The sequence below is a fragment of the Henckelia pumila genome, chromosome 3, assembly GCF_033568475.1.
Source record: "Henckelia pumila isolate YLH828 chromosome 3, ASM3356847v2, whole genome shotgun sequence".
Lineage (NCBI taxonomy): Eukaryota > Viridiplantae > Streptophyta > Magnoliopsida > Lamiales > Gesneriaceae > Henckelia > Henckelia pumila.
Genome location: NC_133122.1, coordinates 176,634,202 through 176,659,444, shown reverse-complemented (window position 1 = coordinate 176,659,444; position 25,243 = coordinate 176,634,202). Strand labels below are relative to the sequence as shown.

The 25,243-nt window shown below is 33.7% G+C and overlaps 2 protein-coding genes across 4 annotated transcripts; one reads left to right on the top strand and one right to left on the bottom strand.

Moving 5' to 3' along the window:
• Nucleotides 1-324: 324 nt before the first annotated feature.
• On the top strand, nt 325-4,540 carry LOC140889838 (protein FLX-like 1). 3 transcript variants are annotated; one of them, XM_073297570.1, is made up of 6 exons: nt 325-486; nt 1,009-1,684; nt 1,762-1,922; nt 2,694-2,794; nt 3,002-3,248; nt 4,139-4,540. In XM_073297570.1, the coding sequence occupies exons 2-5, from the start codon at nt 1,074-1,076 to the stop codon at nt 3,200-3,202; spliced, it is 1,074 nt and encodes a 357-aa protein (XP_073153671.1). In that variant the 5' UTR covers nt 325-486; nt 1,009-1,073; the 3' UTR covers nt 3,203-3,248; nt 4,139-4,540. The 3 variants fall into 3 exon arrangements, with proteins under 3 accessions (XP_073153671.1, XP_073153670.1, XP_073153669.1); XM_073297569.1 differs by having other exon boundaries at nt 2,691-2,794; XM_073297568.1 differs by having other exon boundaries at nt 2,691-2,794; nt 2,996-3,248; nt 4,150-4,540.
• A 263-nt stretch (nt 4,541-4,803) lies between these two features.
• Nucleotides 4,804-10,010, bottom strand: LOC140893508 (mitogen-activated protein kinase 15). The gene is made up of 10 exons (XM_073302587.1): nt 9,665-10,010; nt 8,799-9,207; nt 8,479-8,606; nt 8,310-8,369; nt 7,496-7,645; nt 7,254-7,409; nt 6,930-7,141; nt 6,738-6,839; nt 5,922-6,085; nt 4,804-5,495 (listed from the first exon to the last, which is right to left on the bottom strand). Exons 1-10 carry the CDS (start codon nt 9,689-9,691, stop codon nt 5,038-5,040), a joined length of 1,866 nt encoding a protein of 621 aa, XP_073158688.1. The 5' UTR covers nt 9,692-10,010; the 3' UTR covers nt 4,804-5,037.
• Between the last annotated feature and the right edge of the window lie 15,233 nt (nt 10,011-25,243).

Genomic DNA, 25,243 nt, shown 5'->3' with positions numbered 1-25,243 from the left:
CTAAGAATAAAATTGAAAAGTGTTCGTATAATTGTTTATGGAATTTCTTAATTATGTGAAAATGAAACAAATTTTTATAACTTATATTTTTTTTCTTTTTGAAAAGAGTATAATATATTATTAGTAGGGGGTGAAAAATTACTTTTAAAAATAAAAAATAAATCAAATTATTAGAAATAGGTATTTGAAAAATACAAAACATATAAATTAAAAAAATACAAAACAATGCTTCAAAAAAAAAGCCAACAATAAAACAAATAACAGAATCTGTGTCAAAAAAATAAAGCAGTATTTGTAAATTTTTTTTTTTTTTTTTGACGAAGTATTTGTACTTTATGTCGCGAAGAAGAACAATTACAAAACCATCTCGAAATCCCTGAAACTAGTAAGCATAATTTTGATTCCTGAATTAGGGTTATTGGCTTCTTTATTTTGTTCACATAAGGGGAATTTCCCTCTGAAGTCTTCGGGCACACTGCAGAACGTGTAAGCTTGTTACCTTTTCATCAGTTCGAATGCCATAGAAACGATTCGTATGTATTTATCATGCTCGTTGATGATATAGTATTTTTTTTCTCTCTAATTGAAATTGAATATTTGTGCTTTTCTCTAATTTTATCAATTAAATACGAATTCCTTTATCGTGCGTTCTTTCTCATTAATTTTGTAAATTAAATATATATTGCGAGCTGTATTGAATGCTTTATATGCTGCTATAGGATTTAGATAGGTACTCTGATGTGTTGGATTTTTGTTTCAATCCAATTTCAAGATCTGAACCGTTGCGACGGGTGACGGAGATATTAAGTTCTTGTGACATGAATCAATTTGGGTTCATTTTCAATAATTTCTGGTTCTTGAACAACTTCACTGAGCTGTTTTCGATCAAATTGCAAACATTTAAAGAAACATGCATTTACTCATAGCACATAGGAATAAGTTGCTTATTTATGGCTATGCCTTGTGATTTTCGCTTAAGAATCGGTGAATTATCTTGTTTTGTTGTAGACATTTTGGTATTGGAATTTGGAATTTGGAATTATTCAACTTCTTAAACCAAGAAAAGGTCGAGAATGTCAGCGAGAAATAGAGGACCTCCCCTTCCAGCTAAAGGAGGTGCACATGTTGGGCTGCCTCAGCCTCCACTACAAGAATCTCCTTTTTCCAGAGGCCTTGGAGGATTGCCATATCCTTCCCTACTCGAAGAAATGAGGGAATCCCATTACAGTTTGGGAGGAGGCCCTAGACAACCCCCAACTCATCCTGTCATCATCAAGGAGAGGTTGGCAGCTCAACATGATGAAATCCAGGCTCTGCTAGTTGATAACCAAAGGTTCGCTGCAACTCATGTAGCGCTCAGGCAGGAATTAGAGGTTGCCCAGTATGAACTACAGCGTGATGATAATTTTGCTCGGTCGTTGCATGCAGAGAATGAGTTACAGATGAGGGAGCTTTATGAGAAATCTGTTAAGATGGAACATGAACTTCATGCTGTTAATGCCATGAGGGCTGAGCTTATGCAAGTGCATATGGATATAAAGGAGTTAACAGCTGTTAGGCAAGATCTTAACACCCAGGTCCAAATGATGGCTCAGGATTTCTCTAGAGTTACCTCAGATTTGCAGAAGATTCCAGCTGTCAAGACCGAAATTGAAGGCCTGAGGCATGAAATGGAGCAAACTAGGTACGGTTTATGTAAATGGTGTCCATATTTGTACTTATATTTTTATGTGTGTCTGCTAGTGAAGTTGTGGTCCTCAGGGGTGCAATCGAGCATGAGAAAAAAGCATTTGCGGAAAGCTTTGAGCATGGTAAGGTGATGGAGAATAAATTGATATCAATGGCAAGAGAGATGGAAAAACTTCGAGCTGAGTTGGCTAATGCAGAAAAAAGAGCACAGGCTGCTGCTGTTGGGAATCCAGGTATTGGTTTTCTTAAAGAATTTTTGTTCCACTTGAGAGCTCCATTAGTGAATATTTCTTTATATTTGTGTATGTATCGCACTTTGCCCTTTATTAATTGTGGTTTTAATCTTGATTCGTAATAACGAAGAAATTACTTTCTCTAACGTTTGTAGTTCTCACTTTTGTTGGCGTCAGATATATTGGCTTGTTCAGTTGCATATTTTGGTTCACCATTTGAAGGCAAAGTCTTTGATAAGAATAAGAGGATGATTGTTGAGTTTAGTAGTTCCTTTTTGCATGTTATAAAATGTTTAGGAATTTTTAAGGTATCCTTAACTGTCTCTAAATTTTTTTAAGAAAATATCTTATTAGATATTTTTAATTGTCTCTAAATTTATGTAAATAAACCAATATGTAGGTGAAAAGGTCTTATTAGTTATTGTTCCAGTCACTGCATGTTTAAAATCATCTTATAATCTCTGATGACTTATTTGTTAATTTGTTTTCATAGTTTAATTTAGAAAATAAAATGCACAGCAACAACATCACACAAGCCTTTATCCCGCCAAAGTGTCGGCTATGGGTATCCTCCTATGCATTGTGTTTTATCTCCTATTATATGCTAATATTTATTTTGATAATGATGTCATGCTTAATTGTTATTATCTATAAATATGGTTGGTTTGTTTTTGGTTGATATATTGGTATTTACCTTGTTCAATTGATTAAACTTTAAAAATCATTAAAAATCATCAAATGTTCTTTTGTGCTATGAATGTTATTCAGCAGGAGTAAGCTATAGTGCGAATTACGGGAATCCTGAATTGGGATATCCAGGAAATCCTTATTCTGGGAGCTATAGCATGATGCCCGCGAATTCAATGCATCAGGCAAGTTCTTTACTTAATCTCTCTCTCTCTCTCTCTCTCTCTCTCTCTCTCTCCTCCAATGCAATGAATAGTCTGGGCTCTGGATTTTTTCCACCTTTGCGATAGATGATGTGCACCAAAAACGAAGGCTTTCAAATTTTGTTTTGGGGGTCAATTGTTTTTATGTTCACTCAAATACTAAAAAAACTTCTCTTTGTCCTATTTCAGGCACCTACCGGCACAGAAGGTTATCCCCAGTATGGAACTGGACCTGGTGCTTGGGGTCCCTATGATGCCCAGAGAGCTCAAGTTTCCTATGATGCCCAGAGAGCTCAAGTCTCCTATGATGCCCAGAGAGCTCAAGTCTCCTATGATGCCCAGAGAGCTCAAGTCTCCTATGATGCCCAGAGAGCTCAAGGCCCCAGATAAATTAGTTTATGCCATGATGTATGTTTCACTTAGTCCACTACTCCTGGTAAGAATTTCTATGAATGCTGCATTGCCTAAGTTTCTTGGATGGTCGTGATTCTTGCTCTTCTTGAGTTAAACTCCATATAGTTTTTAGACAACAAATATTTGTTAAACACAGAAATTTTAGGTGCAATATTTTTCATCTCAGAGCCTCGGACTGATGCTCCTTAAAATCTCATCTATTTTTAGTGGAATTTGTGAGTTCAAGGGTGTTTTTGCATTAGTTTATCAATAAAGAGAGTTTTGATGGACAATAATATTATTTATATCCTCAGTTCGTGTGTGCATATTACAGCTTTATGTGTGTGCCATTAATGCGGCATAGCTTGTCGAAATCTTGCGTTGGGGTACATATGGCTGTTAGTTTCAGTTGGATCTCATAATACACATGTTGATGTAATGAATAAATTGTGGTGACTGCTTTCTATGTATTCTAGTGATTGTATGTTCGCAATCAGATTGTATTTATGATCATTTATCAGACCTAGCTGGGGAATTTTAACTTTTTGCTGGTATTTTTCTTTGAGATAGCCTGCTTGAGGCTGTGACTCAGTTGTAATCTTTAGGTGCTCAGACAAATGTTATTCTGTTTTTTATATATTTATCACAAAGAAAGTAGGTAGTTCTAATGTGTCTCAAACCTGAGACCTGCTCTCCTAATGAGCGTCACTAGACAACTGAGGGTCTTGGCCCAGGCTAGTGTTATTCTATCCATTCTGTTGGTTTTAATCAAAATTTACGTGAGGGGTCTTTTCTCTACTTTCTATTTGCTCTGAAATCAACTTATTTCAATTTACCTCACGTTATGGTTCATCTCTCTGTAGAAGTTTGTTCTATCGGTCTAGTAGATTCGCTTCATTGTCTCCATGGCTTAACATTCAAATCATGTTTTAGTGAATTTTCAGGTCATTTGAAGAGCTTATGCGAGTAAAGACAAATATGGTTCCTTTGGTGGATTTTGCTTGGAATTTTGTAGCGGAAGCAAGATTATGGAGGTCGTGCTTCTGTGGAGGATTTGACATCTACATAACTATGATAATCATGCTGTATCTTCCATTGATTTTAGTGTCAAATTTTGAGGATCACTTCTCAGATGGCATCCTTATTCCCTTTTTATCAAGAGTTTGATATGAGTTGTAGACTTAATAATTCCAGTGTTTCAGTTTTACATATTTAGGTTCACAGACTGATATACTGCTTAAACGCGAACGATTTTGATGTAATCTTGCAGAGAAATTCAAAGAGTGGAACAGTCGGTCGAGGGATGAATGAATAAAATTACAAATGAAATATTAACTGAGGCAAAAGTTTTATATTTTAAACATAAAGTATAATGCGACATGTGGGATTCATTCGCAAGAGCATATTATATATATATATATATATATATATATATTTTGAAACACATTAAATTGTTTTAAAATGCTTGAATTTCGCACTTATAGTTTGTCTTCGGGAAACTCTAATTAGCAGACACCTTTGCACAAATTGAAGTTGTATATCAAGTAAGCCAATTGTAGATTATCTGCGCTGACCAATTTTTTTTTGGAATACTCAACTTGGTAACAAATCGATAATAAAACAATAGTCTCTACATGAGGAACTAGATTACAATTAGAAAAAAGTAATAAGACCTGCTCATCTCACGAAGACATCACAAACCGAACTCACCCGTGCGGATCATGGATGAATCAAGCTAACAATCGATCTAACAGCGTTATTGACTAAAAAAATGCTATACATTCACGAGGACTCCCTAGTGACTAAATCAAATGAGATGGAAGAAACTAAGTTTATCCAATCTCAACAGCCGCGCCAATCTTCCGTTGAGAAGCAGCTCCATTCGCAAGAAACTGAGTTTGGGCTTTTAACAAATCCGTCGCAACAGGAATTTGACTAATCAAGGTGCCAGTTTTCCCTTGTGATTGAATATATGGGTTACAGTTCATTTCATTGTTCATCCCGGGTTTTAACTTAGCTGGATTGTATTCTTGAGATTGTGCTTTGCAATTGATGTCCATGCTCATGCCATTTACTGATTTAACTGGTATATATTGCTGAGATTGCTGCTTGACTTGGGATGCTTCCATCACGGCTTCTATTGTACAGTTGTCTCGAGTATTCCCAGAGCTAGTCCTAAGAATACGATGAGGAGATATTGATTGAGGAAGGGCCCTTCCACCATAGTAATCGTTGCCGTGGCAGACGTTCTCATATGGTAAAACTGGTCCCATAACTCTTCCTTGGTTGGCTACAAAGCAGACGAAAAGGAGATTTGAATCATTATTCTGCTGCTAACAGACAAATACAGTAATATTTTCACTAGCAGGTAATAGAAATGAGTACATTAGGGGGTAAAACTTCAGAGCTGTCGCAAGGAAAGCATGTTTTGGTAACTAATTTCCAATTCATACGGGTAGTCACAAGTAGTGGGGCCCTTTTTTTTCAGTTTCAAATACAATTTCATATCAACACAAGCCCTGCACATTATTTTAAATGATAGATATATTACTCATAAGATAATTAATGTGGATGGCATATCGTCAAGCTCAATTGCATAGCACAAATACTCTCTCTGATGTGTGAAGGGAAAAATCACTTTCAAAAAGGCTTCAAAACAAAAATCTCACAAACCAATATAATAACAGGAGAAAGCAAGGTAAAAAACAGTCAATACCATTAGGCACTCGTGGTGGGGGTCGCAAAATGCTTGATATATTTCCAGAATTGGCATCTGGAACCCTGAGTCCTGTGGACATAGCCCCTGTAGTTTTCTGAAGGTCAAATGCAGACATGGTTGGCTGTGGTCTGGGAGGAATTGTGCTTGTGTTGACAGTAGATCTGCACGAAATGAAAAAGGCTAGAGACTGTTAAGTTACAGACAACACCTGCATGACCGAAAAAACTTATAAATGGACTTGAGAAACCTAGTTTTCTTGCTTGAAACCTACTTGGGAAAAAAAAAAGAAACTACCATGACAGCAAAGAGCCAAAGATAACAGGAGAAAATAGATTGGGGAAGTAAAAATTCATAGAATGAATGCTATAAATCACTTGACTGAAGAATCACGAGTAGAAAGGGCACAATTCAGGATAAAAAGTTTTAACAAAGCTGCTAACTGCTCCAAGATGGGCCTTATTACCAACTTCAACCTGTAACTATTTTCTGCAGCGACTGCATGTTCAACATGATGCACATAATTTTCACGAAAAATTAACAATGTTAAGTGGGTGGATAACTTGATCACCGCCGCAATAAAAAGGTGCACGGCATGCATACAACACACTTCTCCATTTCCTTGAATAACATCCTTGAAAGTACACGAATGATAACATACGATGTAGTTTCTGGCCATCTATTCAGAACTTTTCGTTCTTCTCAATATTGTTTGCTTCATCAACTTAGGAGAAAGCTATCTTAATCTTTGTCATCATTGCTCATCAACTAAGAGGAAAACATTGAAATAGATGCAGCATTAGATTAAAAACACACCTTGGAAGAGAATCGTGCTTTCTCTCAGGAGGAATCACCGGCCCATTTTTTCCAAAATTTTCCTCGAGATATGCAAATTGCTTCTTGAAATGACCGATAGCACTACATAACAGAAAAGACACATGACGAAGTGGTGCTTGTGGATAGCCAGACAGGTCATCAATTCAATAGGTTCAAGTGAGAATTCGATACCTAGGATAGAGAAAACTTGTGCCACCATTTCCTGCCATGTAATCCTTCAGTAACTGAGGGTGGTACTCCAATATCTCTCGAAATATTAATTCCCTGATGTCCTCCTTTGTTACTCTTCGCCTCTCAAACTCAAATTCAATCTTTGAGATTGCCCGACAAGAAGGTTCCCTCTCGATTTTGGCGAGTCCCCTGAAGTATGGATCAGCCAATGCCTAATAAACACGTACACCAAACTCACTCAGGAGATGCTCAAAAGCAACATCTGTATTCTTAACATCGAGAATATGATAGAATGAAAATATGCAATCATCATGGAATATTTACCTCTTCAGCACTTGGGCGATCCTTTGGGTCAAATGATAACAACCTTTTCAACAATTTGAGAGCCAAAGGATCTGCATTTGGAAACTTATTGGTGAAAGGAACTGGGTACTTTTTCTTCACATCCGATAAATATTTCCTTGCCTTCTCATTGCGTACCTGCATCCAGGACTAAATAATTGCTTCCTGTTTTGAAAAAAAATACAAAGAACAAAATATCACAATAAGAGGGTGAAATCCCATACTCCAGAAATTGTATCTGCTGATGGTGTCCCAAGAAAATCAGTAATCAAATCCAGCTGATGCACAACACTTTTACCAGGAAACAATGGCTTTCCTGTCAAGACTTCCGCAAATATGCATCCAATACTCCAAATATCAATAGCAGGTGTATACTGCAAGAAATATGTACAAGTGCATGAGTATGAATCATGAAATCAATAAATCCTCCAAGAAAAAGATGCGACCCGACTCAATTACCTCAGAGCATAGAAATTTCAACTTCCATGAGAGTTCAATAGTCCTCCCTGAACAAAATTATTTTAATCTACAATTACTATAGCGTAGATGCACTCTAAATACATGCACTCGGTACTAAAATAAACAAGGCATGTGCTACCATAGCCAGAAAAAGTCCCTTAAAACAATGCGTGAAACCAGAAGTCCAACTACACCTAAGTGCGGAGATCCCATTGACTTATGATTGGTCAACTAGGAGGGAAAACTAAGAAATAAGGATATGCAGACATCAGGTAATCGCATATATACTTTCTGAACACCCGATAATGAAATAATGGCGAAGCCATAAATGTCACGACATGCTAAAACCAAAATAAAGAAAATCTGGACCTGGAAATTCAAGCTATTAGCTTCTTTTAATTGTACAATATTTTAAAGGGCCACATCAATATGATTACACAATCAGACAAGGTTACATAAAAGAAATAAATAAGTATCGATTGCTACAATACCAATTAACATTGATTTGGAACCATGTAGTCTAATCAAAATCAAAATTGATAAAAGGAACGATAGGAAGGCATGGCCACATCTCATTACCTTGGAGAAGAAAGATCCACATAACTCGGGAGCTCTATACCATCTTGTAGCAATATAATCCTGCAGCATGGTACAATTTATGAAGAAAATGATCAGCTGTCAAAACACACTTCAGCTATAAACGACAAAACAAAACAACTGAAGTCGAGCTGTATGAAATACAATGTACCGTCCAAAAAATTGTGGTCGGGGTGTCATTGAAAGCCACTCTTGCCAGTCCAAAATCACAAATTTTGAGTTTGCAGTTGGCATTTGCTAATATATTCTTTGGTTTTAAATCTCTATGATACACATCAGCTGAAACCATACGGGGTTAAAAAAATAAGGAACCAGTTCACCAACAACATTTAAAGTAAAGAATTGAATGATCAAGAAATGAAATGATAAATACAAGTAACCAGATATGATATGTGCATAACATAGTTGGACAAAGGATTACTTGGATCATCATCAAGGTTCTAATTGAGTGTGATCCAACAATCACAGTACCTGTATGCATATATTTCAGCGCACGGAGCATCTGATAAAGAAAAAATCGGTGATGCTCATGTGTCAAGTCATCATTAGCTTTAATAACTTGATGAAGGTCAGACTCCATAAGCTCAAAAACAACATAAATGTCTCTAAATTCCCTCCTGGAAGGTGGTAGCATGATCCTTTTAATTTCAACAATATCAGGATGACGCAAAAGCCGAAGCAACTTAATTTCACGTAAAATCCGAATAGCATCAGATATATGCTCAAAAATATTTGTTATTTTCTTTATCGCCACTTTTTCCCCAGTGTGCGTGTCAATGGCTGCACAAACAACACCGTAACTTCCCTTTCCAACTATTTCCAGAATTTTGTATCTGTTAGCTTCTCCATACTCGGTAAAGAATTCGATCTCTTTAGAAATCTGTAAAAGAATCGTGAAGTGCATAAGAAAACCATAAACCAGTGAAATCAAGATTCCAGATTAAACTCCAGTCAAAACAAATTAGCATCAATTCAAATTTACGGCAATGAATAACCTAGTAGTACATCAGCGTACGGAGAAAGTAGCAAGACTCATACAAGAGACAACGACCTTTATTCTGTCCCTTACATGTTTCAAAAAGGCAACACATATACAATCTATATTCCATATCACACGATAAAAATTTTCATCTTTGTGGTTACAATTTGCAATCTATCTAAAAATTAAAATCGGTATACACATCGAGCTAGAAGACCCAGCGGCCAATCAAATCGATTTGCATATCAAAATTTCGAACTTGATAAAAGAACACAGAGAAACTTCTGTAGAGTCATCTTCCTGAAAGGAAGATGAATAAACAAGAAATAAAAACAAAAAAAATATTGAAAGACGCAACCTTCTTCTTCTGATCTTGTTGCTGCATATTTTCTCTTCTTTCGCACAAACTCCGCGAAATCGCTAATATCACTTCGGATGAAACAAAGCAACAGATTCAGACGATCAATCGATAAATTGGTCACTGCAACGTAACCTCCCACCGACTCCAACAAATTCCCCACAAAAACTAATCCGATTTCTTCTGGTGACAGAAGATCGAAGAAAGTGGATTGAAGCGAAAGCAGAGTGGGGGGGTTAGGGTTTGGAGATCTGATGATGGAGGGGAGGATTCGGTGAGCGGAAAGAGCTTGACTGGGCACGCGTTTGTTTATTGAAATCTTTTTTTTGGGAGAGGAAACAAAAGGTTTTTGTGGCTTCGCGTGCTTTGGACATTTCCGTTGTCACTTATTTATATCTATTAAAATAAAATAATTTTACTGTTTATTTATATTTATTTGTTTGTTTATTTATTATCAATTTACTTAATTTATTTAACTCTCGACCGTTTGAGGCTGAAATTGTCAACTAAAGGTTTTTTTTTTTTTTTTTTTCCTTTTTTCGTTTTCTTTTTTGCCTTTTTTCTCTCCAAAAGTCGGCTTCGTGGGTTTTTTATAAATAAATAAATATATACCTGTATCAATAGAAATAGTATATTACAAAAGTTAGTTGCATGTTGTATCTTGATAATTTCAAGAAGAGTGTCGACAAGGCTTAGCCCAATGATTAAGGTTTAGATACTGATCTCAAGTTTGATTTTCGCTTACTGCAGGTAATTTTTCGAATTTGTTCAGGTAGATTTAGAAAGTTTTTTTTGTAATTTTTTTGCTCGATATAAGCAAATTTCATGTAGATGTTTAAGTCCAAGTTTTGAGTCAATGCTCAAATCCCGTCAATAATAATAACAGTTATATTATATCTTTGTAATTTGTATATGTATGTAAATTTTGTGTGCATAAAAGCGCTGGTCTATTACAACATATGCTTCCATGATTTGGGTCAGCCAACTCAATCTAGTGGTCACTGAGTTTCGATGACTCAATAAGTCTGACAATTCGGGTTTGATTCATCGAGCAGAGCAGAATCGAAAACGGAGGGAGGAGTGAGTACTTATAGGGGGTTAAGCCCTCCCTATCTGTTTACGTGTGCGTATGTATATACTAAAAAAAATAATAAACCAAAATTTACATAAATATCATAAACAATTAAAAAAAATATTCACAAAATATTTGAGAAACAATAAGATATCTAAATAGTTGAAACCTCCGACGATGGTATTTTTGCTAAATCAATAACATATTGTCCATTTTGGAGTCAGAATCTGGTGTTTGATCATTCCACATAGGATAGGAAAGCACTGCGATTTATGTCCTTTTGTTCGTGCTCATTTAATCATTCAATCTTTTAACAATGTCAGGACAAATTTCATGCACCCGCATACTCAAGAGCAATGCTACATGTACAATCAGATTTGTATAGCAATTTTTACACCTTAAAAAATTCAATACAAAATTTTAATTTATCAAATCTCACAATACATTGAATGCAAAATCTCACGATATCATATCAAAATGTCACGAAATAATAGCAAAATATCACGATATAATTGTTGTAAATATCGTTGTACGATATATTGGTTGTACCTTTAACATTATTCATTTCTTTCTCTATTCTTCTTATTATTATTTTTAACTTATCTCTCATTCACTTGGTAATAATATTATGATATATTATGTTATACATACATTAATTTTTTAAAAAATGGATTTTCCTATAAAAACTTATGGTTTATATATAGTCAAGCCTACCTTAAAATAAAAATTTGGTTGTGTTTTTGTAGCTAATCCAACTTATCTCAAGGGAATGATGGGTTAAGTTACGGTTCTAGCACCCATTTTATGAGGGGTCGAAAAAAAATTCTCTTGTTGTTTAAAAAAAAAAAAAAAACTCTCTTGAAAATTTTAATCTCGGTTAAATATAATAGAATAATGAGTGTATTTTTTTAGACTAATTTTTTATATTAACTTTAAATATAATATATTCCTAGCGCATTCATGACACATATATATACACACACAAAAATTTTCATGTTCTTTTAATTAAATTTTATAAATATACATGAATATGCTGATCGTTGGATTAAATTGATTCGTAAAGATTAAAAAAAATCAACAGAGGATATAGATTGTGAGAGATTGTAACCTTAATGCAAAGCAAAATTTGAGTTAAATGCAATATAAACGATGAAGGTTAAAAGGTATTTGCGGAATATTTAAAACAAATTCACTATCATACAAAATTGTTAATAAAGATTAAACATCCTTTAACTTTAAATAATAATATGATAGTGTATATATATATATATAATTTTGCTATCCTGCCCACTCACCGTGTCCACCTAATATGCCCATCATGAGGTGGCACTCAACTATTGGATGTGATGAATTGTGCGTCCAATAGTTGAGTGTCACCTCATGATGGGCACACTATGTGGGCACGGTGGGTGGGCAGAATAGCAAAATTCAATATATATATATATATATATATAGATATATATATACTCGCGTAAATTCCGACTTTATATATCTCCCCAAACGTGTCTCCTGATTATATTAAGGCTATGTTTGGTTGGATTGGTTAAAAGGTATTTGCGGAATATTTAAAACAAATTTACTATCATACAAAATTGTTAATAAAGATTAAACATCCTTTAACTTTAAATAATAATATGATAGTATATATATATATATATATATATATATATATATATATATATATATATATATATATACTCGCGTAAATTCCGACTTTATATATCTCCCCAAACGTGTCTCCTGATTATATTAAGGCTATGTTTGGTTGGATTATTAATAATCCATGTATAAATTTATCTTGTCTAATCCTACGTTCTTTTCATCATATTATTTATCCATCTTTTAATTATAATTTTACATCAATCAAATCATTAATTATTTATCTTACACCAATCGAATCATTAAATTCAAATTACTATATTACCTCTTATAAATAATATTATTTATATTTTATTTAATTATAAAAGGATAAAATGGTAATTTATAATTTTTATATAAAATTTAATCAATAAAATAAAATCAACTATAATCTATCAATCAAATCAAATATTATATTCTAGTTACAAGACACACATACATTGTGTGTAAAATATAATGTATATAAAATAAGGGACATTGGGAGAACATGAGTATTGAGATGAGAAGTTGGATTTAGAATGAGTCATGAATATTACGATATTATCATTCAATTATTTTTATCAGTCAATAAAATTGAGAGGTATTTTAATCTATACACATAAATTACTAAATCATTTTTTATATGGGGTTGAGACTTTATTAAATGGCAAGATAAATATAAATTTTTATATAACTTCGAATGTAATAAATTATTTGCGCAAATATCAGATTTTACGTATCTCCTCAAACGTGTCTCCTAATTAAATTTCTAGGCCATTTCCTATTTCTGGTTCAAAATGTTCCACATCATGCTTCTTTATTAATGTGAGTAGTCTACATCTTTAGGTTAAAAAACCTTGCTATCACAACATGCAGTTGTCAAAGATTTAAATGAAAGTTGTTCTCGAATTTTCGGAGCTTTGTTCGATAAAAAACCATCATTTGGAATTGTTTATTAATTTTATTTAATCGAACTCGAGCTCATTTTCGTGCTCGAAAATTTTATCGAGCCGAACTCGAGCTTAGGGATCGCGAACATGCCCATTCGTGGACTCGCGAGCTCGAGCTCAAGTTTCGATTCGATTCGTTCATCTAATTTGAGCTTCGCTCGTCTACATGTTCGTGAATACACTCATCTGTATGGCTCGTGAGCTTGAGTTCAAACTCCGCTCATTTGTTGAAAAAAAATAAATTTAATTTACAACACTTGGCCACCATTGCATTTTTTAATTTAATTGCATATCATTATATTAAAATTTTCTTTAATTAAAACACAATAATAATAACTTATCAGAACTAATTTATCCTTTTTTACGTACCCCATAATTTACACCACTAAATCATATTCATATCGAGTAAATTTACAAATTATTATGCTAACATATTATTTAAAAAACTTGCATAATCAATTAATAAAACTCAACAAAAACATATATACTAATCAATTAATTAATTAAAATGACTGAATACACATTTTCAAAAAAAAACAAAAGAAAAGAAAAGAAAAGAAAAGAAAAGAGAGACCAAATACATTAAAATAATATGAACCTGCACTGCTAAACCCATTACAAATTTAAATAAACTAGTATATATATATATATATATATATATATATATATATAGTCAAAAAACGTTCTTTCAAAAACTAATATAATAAATAAATAAAATATGATCCAAATTTTATATTAGATTTAAAACAATAAAATTAGGTTTATAATTAAAAGGTTGTTTGGTTAAACTTATTGAAAATAACTTATAACCTAGCTAGTCTAGGAGTTTATAAGTTGTTTTAAGACCTTATATAAGTTTTCAGGTCTTATTTTAAAAATAAGCTGTTAAAGTGATTAGATGAACTTATTTTAAACAACTTTTTTTTATTGTCAAAATTATCAAAAAGATTATAATTAACACTATGAAGGTAATTTAATAATTATTGGAAGCAAACTGAACTATGAAAATGAAGGACATGGAAACTTTGGACTGTTGCTTATGGCTACAAGCGCGCGCAACTAAGGTAGTGTTTGAGAAGGCTTCTAAGAAGCGCTTCTCAGCTTTTCATTAACAAAATTTTGAAATTTTTGTGAAATTTTGTTAATGAGAAGCTAAGAAATGCTTCCTAGAAGCTCTTCCAAATACTACCTAAGTAAATCTGAATTCGAATGCTTGGCTACTCTTACATGGGGGATGTGGAAAAACCGAATGGATGTCGTCTATGGTAATAATAGTGAGGCACTGAATCAAAGCTTGAGATGGTGCGACTTGCGAGAGCCTACTCCATGATTTAATTCCAAGATGCCAACAAGAAATTACAGGCCAAGCCTCTGAATTCAGTACAGCCAACACCAACGGAATGGGCTGCGCCACCCCACGGTACCATGCAACTGGAGGTTGATGCTTGTGTGAATGGCCACCTTAATCAATATGGTGTGGGTGGTGTAGTGAAAGATTAATAATCTAATGGCAACAAGCTACATGCTTTTGGGATGCCTATCCAAGCACCATCCTCTATAACCGAAGGGGAACTCATAGCTATTCATGAAGGACTGAAATTTGCATACATGCTAGGACTACGAAGGTTCATCATTGTTTCTGTTTCATTGATCTCACTGCAAGCAGTCACTGGGATTTATGAACATCTTCATTATTTAGGACATCTGATCACACGAATTCGCAAGCTTATGAATGATATGCGCAAGTTAAAGAGCTACGTCATGCTAGAAGAACGTCAAATTTGGTTGCTCATAACATTGTTCGTTTTGCTTCTTCTTCCTCTTCTCTCTTTATTTGGGAGTGTGAAAATTTTCCTATTTGGTTGGAATTATTGTAATTGGATATTTCTCTATGCAATAAAATTACAATCTTCTCGTAAAAAAAATTATATTTATAATATACACACACAATATGGCGGCTTAAGCTATCTTGGATTCGGATAACACTGCTTGGGAGCTTAGCTGTAGTCTAACGCAGATTCAGGGGATCTTAATATCTTCAGTAGTTCGAAAATCACATGTTTATCGGGAACAATGCTGCGGCGGATGAATTAGCTAATATCATGAGTTTGGCTTATGGTTCGGCCATCTTGCAACAAGAGGACATCCAGAAAAGACTCAATGCTATTTACAGATTAGATTTACAGATTAGATTAGGGGTGGGTCGGTACGGTATACCGTACCGAAAATCGGATACCGTATACCGTACCGAAAAAATCGGTATGAAATTTTTTCATACCGATACCGTACCGTATACTGAATATACCGAATTTTCGATATACCGAACTTTCGGTATGGCAAAAATCTATACCGTGTACCGATGCCGAATTCAAAAAAAATTCGGTATACCAAAAAATTCATATATATATTTTTTTTAAAATTTTTTTTGCGGTATTTCGGTATATTATCATACCGAAATTTTCGGTATATCGATTTTTTCGATAATTTCGATAATTTTTTCGGTACGGTTTTCCGGTATTTCGATATTTCGGTATTTTTTCCCACCTCTAGATTAGATAAATCTGGTCTACAGTATATTAGAGTTAAAACAATATGTAATTGAGTTTGCTGTTATTTTTTCATTTTCGAATTTGTTGGCTGCTTTATTCGAATTGCTTCGGATCTTGTAATTTCTTGAGAGGTCTTGATCTAGTCTCTCTCTTGTATTTATTTATTTTATCTAATAAATGAGTAGGAGTCCGCCAAACCCCCCGCCACCACAGACGGTGTTTTTTTTTAAAAAAATACAACATAGTCAAACATATCTTACAAAAAAAACTATTTTATATTTTAATTTTAAAAAAGTTGATAAATTATGTAAAAAAAAATGGACGGAGGACATGGTGGTAATTTAAGATATATAAAAATAATATGGAGAAGTGCAATGTTAAAATAAATATTTTATAAAAAGAATTAGCGGTGCTCCTAATTTTTTAAAAAACAACTTATAAATTATCAAACATATATTAAAAAAGAAAAGTATTTTATATTTTAATTTTAAAAAAATCGATAAATTATATTTTAAAAAATGGACGGAAGCCATGATGGTTATTTAAGAAATATATAAGAATAATATGGAGAAGTGAAATATTAAAATAAGATATTTTATTTTTTTAAAAAAAGTAAGGGTGCTCCCAATTTTGTTAAAAATAACTTATAAATTGTTAAATATATATTAAAAAATAAAATTATTTTATATTCTAATTTTAAAAATTGCATAAATTAAAAAAAATGGACGGAGGTCATCGTGGTTATTTAAGAAATATATAAAAATAATATGGAGAAGTGAAATTTTAAAATAAGATATATATTTTTTTAAAAAAAGTAGGGGTGCTACTAATTTTTTTGAAATAACTTATAAATTATCAAAAAACTTATTTTGATTTTGACAGTTTATAAACTATTTAATAATTAATTTGTTAAAAAAAGTTAAAAAGCTCTAAAACAACTTAATTATCTTACTCTCCATATGACTTTTGAACCATTATATTTACGATAATTACTTGCAATTGATAAATTTACTACTAAGATATTTCAGAATATGACATCTTTAATAGAGTATAATGAATTTATAACGATTAAAAAAAAACTAAAATGTAAATTGTAGGATGTTATGCCATTACGATCAATAAAAAATTTATATACCAGATTGATACGTCATTTGTTATTAATAAATATTTTGAATTAATGATATCGAACTTATTATGGTTAAAATTAACTCAGAATTATGAATTCATTCTTATTTAAGAAGATGATCAAACAATAATGTGACGATTAGAATAGGTCGACCATAAACAACGAATTGTATGATAATTGATATCACAATATTATTTATTATCTGTTAAATATGTCTACAATTAAAAGGATGAAGTTTATTATATGATGATTGAAATGAGAAGAACATAACGAAGATAATAAACGAATTGTATGATAACTACGACAATACTTCTCCGTTTAATATGTCTAATGAATCATGATTCAATCTATAATTTTTCGAATGAAACGAAATAACTATTTAATTTAAAATATCTAAAAAGAATTAGAACCATATTGATTAATGATATTTTTAAACTTTTAGTTAAAAAGAAACTATCCAAAAGAAACTCGATAAAGTATTAAAACTTTAACTTCTAACTGCTAGGATCATTCTCCATAGTTTTCTCTAATTAAACGACAAGTTTTTAATTATTTTGGGTATGTCGAATTCTCTTTAGTTTTCAATAACCTGTTTTGGTATTTTTTGAAATTTTTTTTTGAGAAAGACGTTTGTTACGATTAGGGATGAAACGAACCGAATCGAGTCGAATAATAATAAAAAAATTCAAAGCTCGAGTTCGGCTCGAATTAAGTTCATTTGAGTTCGAGCTCGATTTAAAGATTGTTGGGTTTGGAAATACAATCAATCTTGATTTTGATGATAACAAAACTTGTTATTATGTTTCTAACATATTTAATCAAGTGTGTGGTTGGTAAATCAAAATCTGAAAGTTTTGAGAAGCTCGAATTTAATCAAGCTGGAATTCTGGCGGAGCTGATTGTTTCAAACATATCTCATAGTTCGGTGATCCAAATAACTAGAGGCCAAAAAGGTTGGAAAGCCTACTCAAATATCTAAAAGTCCTATCTAAGACCAGATTAGTTAGTTCGGATGTATCCAGACAAAATGATGGCCGAAATAAGCTGGATGCAATTGAAACAACAACCATATCAAACATGACCAGCTCTGGTATTTTGGTCATATCTTCCAGCTCGATTATCGAAATGAACGATTCAGTATGCATTACAAAGCGAAGACAATGATCTACGAATCATATTCATAAGTCAATGTTTGAATCGGAGCTTAAAAAGCTTATAAACGACATTGAAATCTCTGGTTCGGCACTATGCATAATTTCTGACACATGTGAGTATTTCAAGCATATTTCTCTCGTACAAACACGCAATCGAATGATTCTTGATTTCATGGAAATCCAAGACAAAGAGCTACAATTTTTATGTCATCACTTTGCCCAAAAATCAGTGAATTAAGAACTATAATCAAGTGAACAGATCAGATCAATCTAGATTAAACTGGATCAATTCGAATGGATCAGGTCAACTATAGACGAGATCAGTTGGACCAAACCCGACCATATCTATTGGACCAGACCAGATCAAAGTTGGACTATACCATATCAAAGTTGGACCAGAACAGATCGGTCTGACCAGATCAATCAAACCAGTCCGATGAACAGTAAAATCAGTTCAACTTCAGAAAATTTCCAGCAACTCGAATGTGACCGTTTCAACACCAGAAAGTGTCTGGAAACTTCCCAAACAGTCATATTCTTTAATCTAACGTTCATATATTTTTTGGAGGCTATAAATACAAAATCTTGAAGATCAAATACAATATTTTGAAGAGTATTCAAAGCATGGGCAACCTACTTGAAGAAATTAGCTAGAATGAGATTAAACCCAATGTGTGAGGATACATTTGAGTAGAGGTGTCAACATAGGATAAGCCTGTTGGGTTGTCCAACCTCATCATACAAAATAGGTGGGTTAAGTTGACATTTCCCCAACCTACCTAAAAAGTGGGCCGGCCCGCCCCGATCCGCCTAATGGTGGGTTGGGGTAGGTTGCGGGTTGGCCCGTCAAAACCCATCAAATTACACGTAGGCCCGTTGAGTTGGCCTGCCCCGCCCCGCCTAATGGTGGGTTGCAACGGATTATGGGTCGATACGCCCCGTTATCCCGTTTTGAGAGATAAATATATTGTAAAAAGATTAAATCCTCACACACAATCAGTCACACATATACAAGAGAGATGAGATTCAAAGATTAGTTGAGTGAGTCTTCACACAAAAATATTAAAGATTGTGTTTGTAGTCTTGACATAAGAGACGTTAAATATTATGCAGATTGTGAGGTTGAAGCCTACAATCGAGTGTACTAGGAATTATTGTTTTGGCAGTGGGTAAGTTTTAGACCGGATTGAGTTTGTACAAAGAGTTGTATAAAGCAAAGTCTTCTAGTGGATCCTTCGAAAGGGAAGAAGGGGTACTGATGTAGGGGGTCTCTGAACATCCATAAACAAATTCGTGTCTATTTATTTATTGTATCTACTACTTGTTGTTGCTGTTTTGGATTGCATTGTTGAAGCATTTTATGCGTTTGATAAAATACCAACGTGTTGCATACAAAGTATTTGATAAAATGGTTCAACCAAACTGTTTTTATCATTTCAACTTACATTCTTTTCAAACGATTTCTAAAATGTTTAATCGGTTTTTAGAGGAATTATTCTGAGTGTTTTCCGCTCGGTTTAAAAATCGAACTCGATATAATCTCTCGATGTTCTGTTCATTTTTGAACATTTCAAGAACAAGTTATTGTAGCTCTAAAATATTTTTAAGTGTGTATTCACTCCCTCTCTACACATGCTCACAGTCCTAACAAAGCTCGAAAATTTTAAATATTTTGGCTCGAGCTCGGCTCGAAATACAGTTCGAGTTCGAGTTTAGTTCGAAATATTCGAACGTATTAGCGAACTATTCGAAGTATTGCTTGGATATCAATGTTCAAAAAATTCGTTTAAAAGCTCGAAATTTTTGAAAAGTTCGAAATGTATATATATTTATTATATATATTATATCAATAAAATTTTAAAGTTCGCGAGCTATCGAGCAAAATAATTTTGACTCGAGTTCGGTTCGAAAAAAAATTCGAAAATGTTTAGTTTCAAATCGATTTCGATAGTTTCGAGTACAAACCAAATATTAATTATCGAATCGAATCAAAAAACTCGCTGCCGACTCGATTTGTTTTCTCGAAAAAAAATTCGAACATATTTAGTTTCAAATCGATTTTGATAATTTCGAGTACAAACCAAATATTAATTATTGAATCGAATCAAAAAACTCGCGACCGACTCAATTTGTTTTCACCCCTCATGATTATAATCTAATATCAAACATTAAATCTTTATTTCATATGAGCCATAAATCATCGCCTCTTTCGCATTTAATGGATGATGACATGTGAAAGGCATCATTCCATGGCTCTCTTGGAAGCCATTGGTTCCACGGAATTTAATCAGTTACACACCACCATGAACCGCACGCACCACTTGTCTTGGAAATGGAAATTATATCACAGCAAATAAAATGTATTCTTAAATAAATTTTATGAACAATCAAGATTCTCTGGTAAATAAGTTAATATTAATTGCATAACTTTTCGTAACTAAAAAAGGTCCATATATAAACAAAATTTATTTGTATCAAAAAATCATTTTTGACTAAGGTACTCATTTGGTCAAAACAATATTGCTTTTATTATGAGTGGTAGCATCCACAAATTAGGTGGATAGGCTGTAGGCAGTTACAGATTTGTACCTAAAATTTGAAAACAGGCAAAATGCATTGGCCATTTCTCAACCCCCAAATTAGGAAGAAGCAAATTCCAAGGCGACCAAGTATACTCCAATCCTCGATTTTTTCAGAAGGATGTTCGAATTGATATGTAATATGTGAATTGTTGATTGATGGTCATGAGTTCGATTCTTTTATTCTTTACCAATGTCTTCTTGATCGAGCATATCACAAAAAAGTTGCTTGATAAGCTTACTTGGTTAACGTATTTTCATGTGTTAATTTTAGAATGTTAAACAAAAGGAAAAAGTATATATTAATCGGTCTTCATCATCATTAATATAGCAACAATATTTAATTTGTTTACGTAAGTTAATTGTTATAACATTTGGTCCAAAATATATGATGAACTACACGCTTGATATTAAATTTCTTTTTCACAAATTCCGAACTTGATCAATGATAGGATGTTTGTTCGCGTAATGGTTACTTTCATTGGCCCCTATGATTTTCCATGTGTCAAAATAATCAAAATGTAGTATTTACGTTTTCAGTATTTTTTTTGGAAACAAAAAATAACTATATTGTCACTTTTTAACTTAAATTTTTGGTATAATATTACATACATGATTAAAGGTTACTCTCTTAAGTTTTAATAAAGGAAATAATTATTGTCTTAAAAAAACAAATGAAATTATTATGAATATATCAACATCGCATTTAATTTGCTTCAAAATAATTATCAATTTATATATTTTTGTACGCATCACAAATAACTCTCACTTTTCAATGACTACGATAGGATGAGGGTTGCCTATCACTTACGGTACGGTAACAACAATAGCATGTGCATGTTATATCCTATCCTATGATTCACCGATCATCACAACAATTATGCCCCTCGCGCTACACACAGTTTTGATTGGTTGCGTTTGGATTGATGAGTGTTAAATTTATGGATTTGATATTGTATTGTTGACGCTGAAAAATATATAGAATTTTAAATCTACATCTTATATTATTTATGCATTAATAAGTACAATGAATTTCAAATGACATAATTACTGAATGAACTTTAAATATAATTAATCATAAAAAAATTTGTTTTTTTCAGTCACCATACTCCAGTACGTAAAAAATTTAGAGGCCAGAGTTTAGAATACAAATAGATCCAGGATTAATTTTAGTTAATGACGTAAGAATTATTTGCATGGAACTCGTGTATCATCTCAAAAGTTAATTTTAATATATTATTTTTGGATGTATGAATTTCAAATCTATATATTTCAAATATATATATGTATTTTCTATGTTTTAATATATAAGATCATAATTTCAAATTCACCTCTTACATGTTTATATATAAATCATACATCACTTCTTCTCACGGCTTAAACCTTTATTAAGCCTTGCGAAGAAGTAAAACATGAGAATTTGTATACTTGTTCGGAAGTTAAATCTTCAACTCCATGCCAATTTTGCGTACATCAATTTGTTATTGGTAATTAACAATCCTACAATTTTTATTTTTTTTTACGATAAAAGCTAGCTTGTAATATTATTAAGACAAAGATAAATCAGTAATTACAAGATTGCCAACCAAAAAAGAAAATCTCCACTTTCCCAAACAAATTGGGAGGGGAAGAAAGTAGCAAAACAAGCAACAAAATGTGTAATTTCGTCCGCCATTCTTCTAACATGGTGTAATGCCCCGATTTTATTATAATTGAGTTTAATCGAGATAATCAGAATTTTTAGTGATTGAGGATCGTATTGATATTCGCAGGGGATCATTTTGCAAACTTGAAGAAATAAAGGACTGAAATGCAAAAATTGGATTTTGTATAATATCTTAAGGCAACTTGCCTCACCATCACATCAAATCATTTCCCTCCTTCCCCTTCTCCTCTCCTTTTCGTACGTACTGTGGGAAGCCATGGGAGACGACATTTCGAGCTTCTTTTCCGTTTGATTCGCTCGATCCGACCGTTAGATTTGAATTCCGAGTTGAGATTCACGATCACCGCAACGAGGGCTTCATTTAGACGTAAGTTTTGCTACGATCTCTTGAACTTCGATTTTGTTGAGTTGTCAGAATTTGATAATATTGAAGTATGTCGTTCTTGAGCTAGCATAGATCGTGTATTCGAAGTCGGTTTGGAAAAAGAACGAATTTTGGATTTTATATGATTTTTGAGGCATTAATTCGAGAATGGGGTCTTGGTTTTGGTTGGATTTTTGATTGATTGGTTAGTTGAGAAGTTAATATGAGTTGATTGGAGTTGTTTATTGTTATTGGAGATTTTTGGTTTGACCGGTTATAGCCGTTATGCCGTCGAAATCGAGTTTTGGATTATCGTTTGTTTGTTCGGTTCATTTCCGGGTTTGGTTGAGTAGTTGGATTGACACCGAATCCGTATGATCTTCATTTTCAGATTTTGGATTGGAGTTTCGGGTTTGAATCGAACTTGGAAGTTGAATCGGATCGAGAGTTGAAGACGGTATATTGATTGAATTTCTTTGTTTTGAATTGTTGTGATTCGATTGATTATTTATTTGAGTTCGTTGTTATTTTCAGATTTGAATCCTCGACGGACTCGAAAGGTAAAAGATGACTTTGAATTGAATGGGGTTGAATACTCGAGTTCGATTGATTCTCGAGCCCCGAAAATCACATACTGCATGTTATTTGCTTATATGAACTTGATTGATTATTTTATTTGCACTTGCATTCATATTGAGCCGAATATTCGATTCGTTTTGAAATAGACGGTTTAGGGAGCTATATTGAAGTGGTCTTGGATTTCGAGATTTTCCAAGTGCCAGAATACTTCTTATAGTTGCTCTAAAGTCTAGGGGTTGAATTGAACGACTTCCACCCCGAATGGGTGTGTCGGTGAGTTGTTGTGAAAGTTTGGCCCCGGGATCCCAACCGAATACCGATTGATACTTCGATTATCTGACTTGATAGTCCCGAGTTTTGAAGCCATGCATACATTCACTTTCTTTTGAGTTATTGATGATTGTTACATTTCGATATGAGATGTTTAACCGATATTGTATGCCTGTCTCTTTTACTTAGAAATTATATTTCTAACCGGTTTATCCGGCTGTTGTCTTTGTTTGTATGTGTACTTGGCAACAGGAGCATCAGGAGCTAGAACTAGTCGTTTGGGTTAGCTCGGGGTGAGATGATAGAAGTGAGACTTCGTGTGTCGTAGGGTTGCTTTTGGACTTGTATTCTATTTTGTTTAGTCGAACGATTACTACCGTCGAACTTGTATTGTTAAACATCGTTCTGTTGGTGTTTCGAGCGCCTTATTTCATGTTTAAGCTATGATTGGAACCTTGGTTGTTTAGATTATCATTTTGAGCTTGTAGAGTCAATTTTTTTTCCTGCCCAGGATTCAGCAACCCGAGGACTATGCGCGGGCGCGCGACTCATTGTGCAAAAATTTTGGTTTTCTGCCCGAGGGCTATGCGTGGGCGCGCGAGTTTTACCGCGCGGGCACGCATGGTGGCCGAGGGGCATGCGCGGGCGCGCGTGAGTTTCTTTAAAAAAAAATAAAAAATAAAAAAATTTTGATTCGTTTTTACGCGGCTCATCGTGTTTGATTTTGTTTAATTATTCGAGAATAGAAGATTAGAAACGGGGTCTCACATTAAGTGGTATCAGAGCGATAAGATTCTTGGAGTCGAACTAGAGTGAGCGGGATAGATCGAGTCCGCATGAATTGAACTCTCACATGTGATTGATTTATTTAAATGGTTATTTTTAAATAAGTGCGAGCATGCTTTATTGATTCTTGAATTAATTGAATTACATGATTTGTGATTTAAGTTATAAAGCATGAATTACGTGATATATATTTGTCCTTGTGCTATTATCTGTTCTCGTATATCATTGAGATTCATGAGTACTCAGAGCAGAGTTTTGGACACCGAGATTATTAGATTGAGAATAAGTTTGAGATATTGTGTCCTAACCCTTGATATCAGATGGCACCTCGACGATCTTTGAGAAGGAATCAACCACCTTTGACTCCTCCTTCTACTGAGAATCCGCCGCCAGTGATAACTCCTCAGAACGATCAGGATAGTACAGGAGTGGATCAGTTTGATGCAACCGCGACCCCGATGGAGACTCTTTTGAAGAGATTCCGATCTTTTCGACCGCCTACTTTAACGGGTACCGAGAACTCCGTTGCTTGTGAAAGTTGTCTAGATGAAATGGATGAGCTCTTCGATTCCCTCGACTATACCGATGACCGCAGAATCAGGTTAGTCAGTCATCAGTTGCAGGATGTTGCTAAGAATTGGTGGACCACAACCAAGAGAGCAAATGAGAATCGAGGCACCGCCATCACTTGGAATCTGTTCAAGACTGAATTCTACAAGCGTTTCTTTCCTGTCTCGTATCGAAAGGAAAAGGGTGCCGAATTTGCGAATCTGAAACAAGGGAACTTGAGCATTGAGGACTATGTGAGTAAATTTGACAGTCTCTTGAGGTTTGCACCTCACGTTGCAGATAACGAGGAAGCCAAGG

Coding starts and splice junctions, on each gene's coding strand:
- LOC140893508 (XM_073302587.1), bottom strand. CDS start 9,691: ATGCAGCAACAAGATCAGAAGAAGAAG. Junction 7,410..7,495: donor CAGCAGATACAATTTCTGGA/GTATGGGATTTC, acceptor TCCTGGATGCAG/GTACGCAATGAGAAGGCAAG. Junction 6,086..6,737: donor AAGCACGATTCTCTTCCAAG/GTGTGTTTTTAA, acceptor CATTTCGTGCAG/ATCTACTGTCAACACAAGCA.
- LOC140889838 (XM_073297568.1), top strand. CDS start 1,074: ATGTCAGCGAGAAATAGAGGACCTCCCCTTCCAGCTAAAGGAGGTGCA. Junction 1,923..2,690: donor TGCTGCTGTTGGGAATCCAG/GTATTGGTTTTC, acceptor AATGTTATTCAG/CAGGAGTAAGCTATAGTGCG. Junction 2,795..2,995: donor CCGCGAATTCAATGCATCAG/GCAAGTTCTTTA, acceptor CTCTTTGTCCTA/TTTCAGGCACCTACCGGCAC.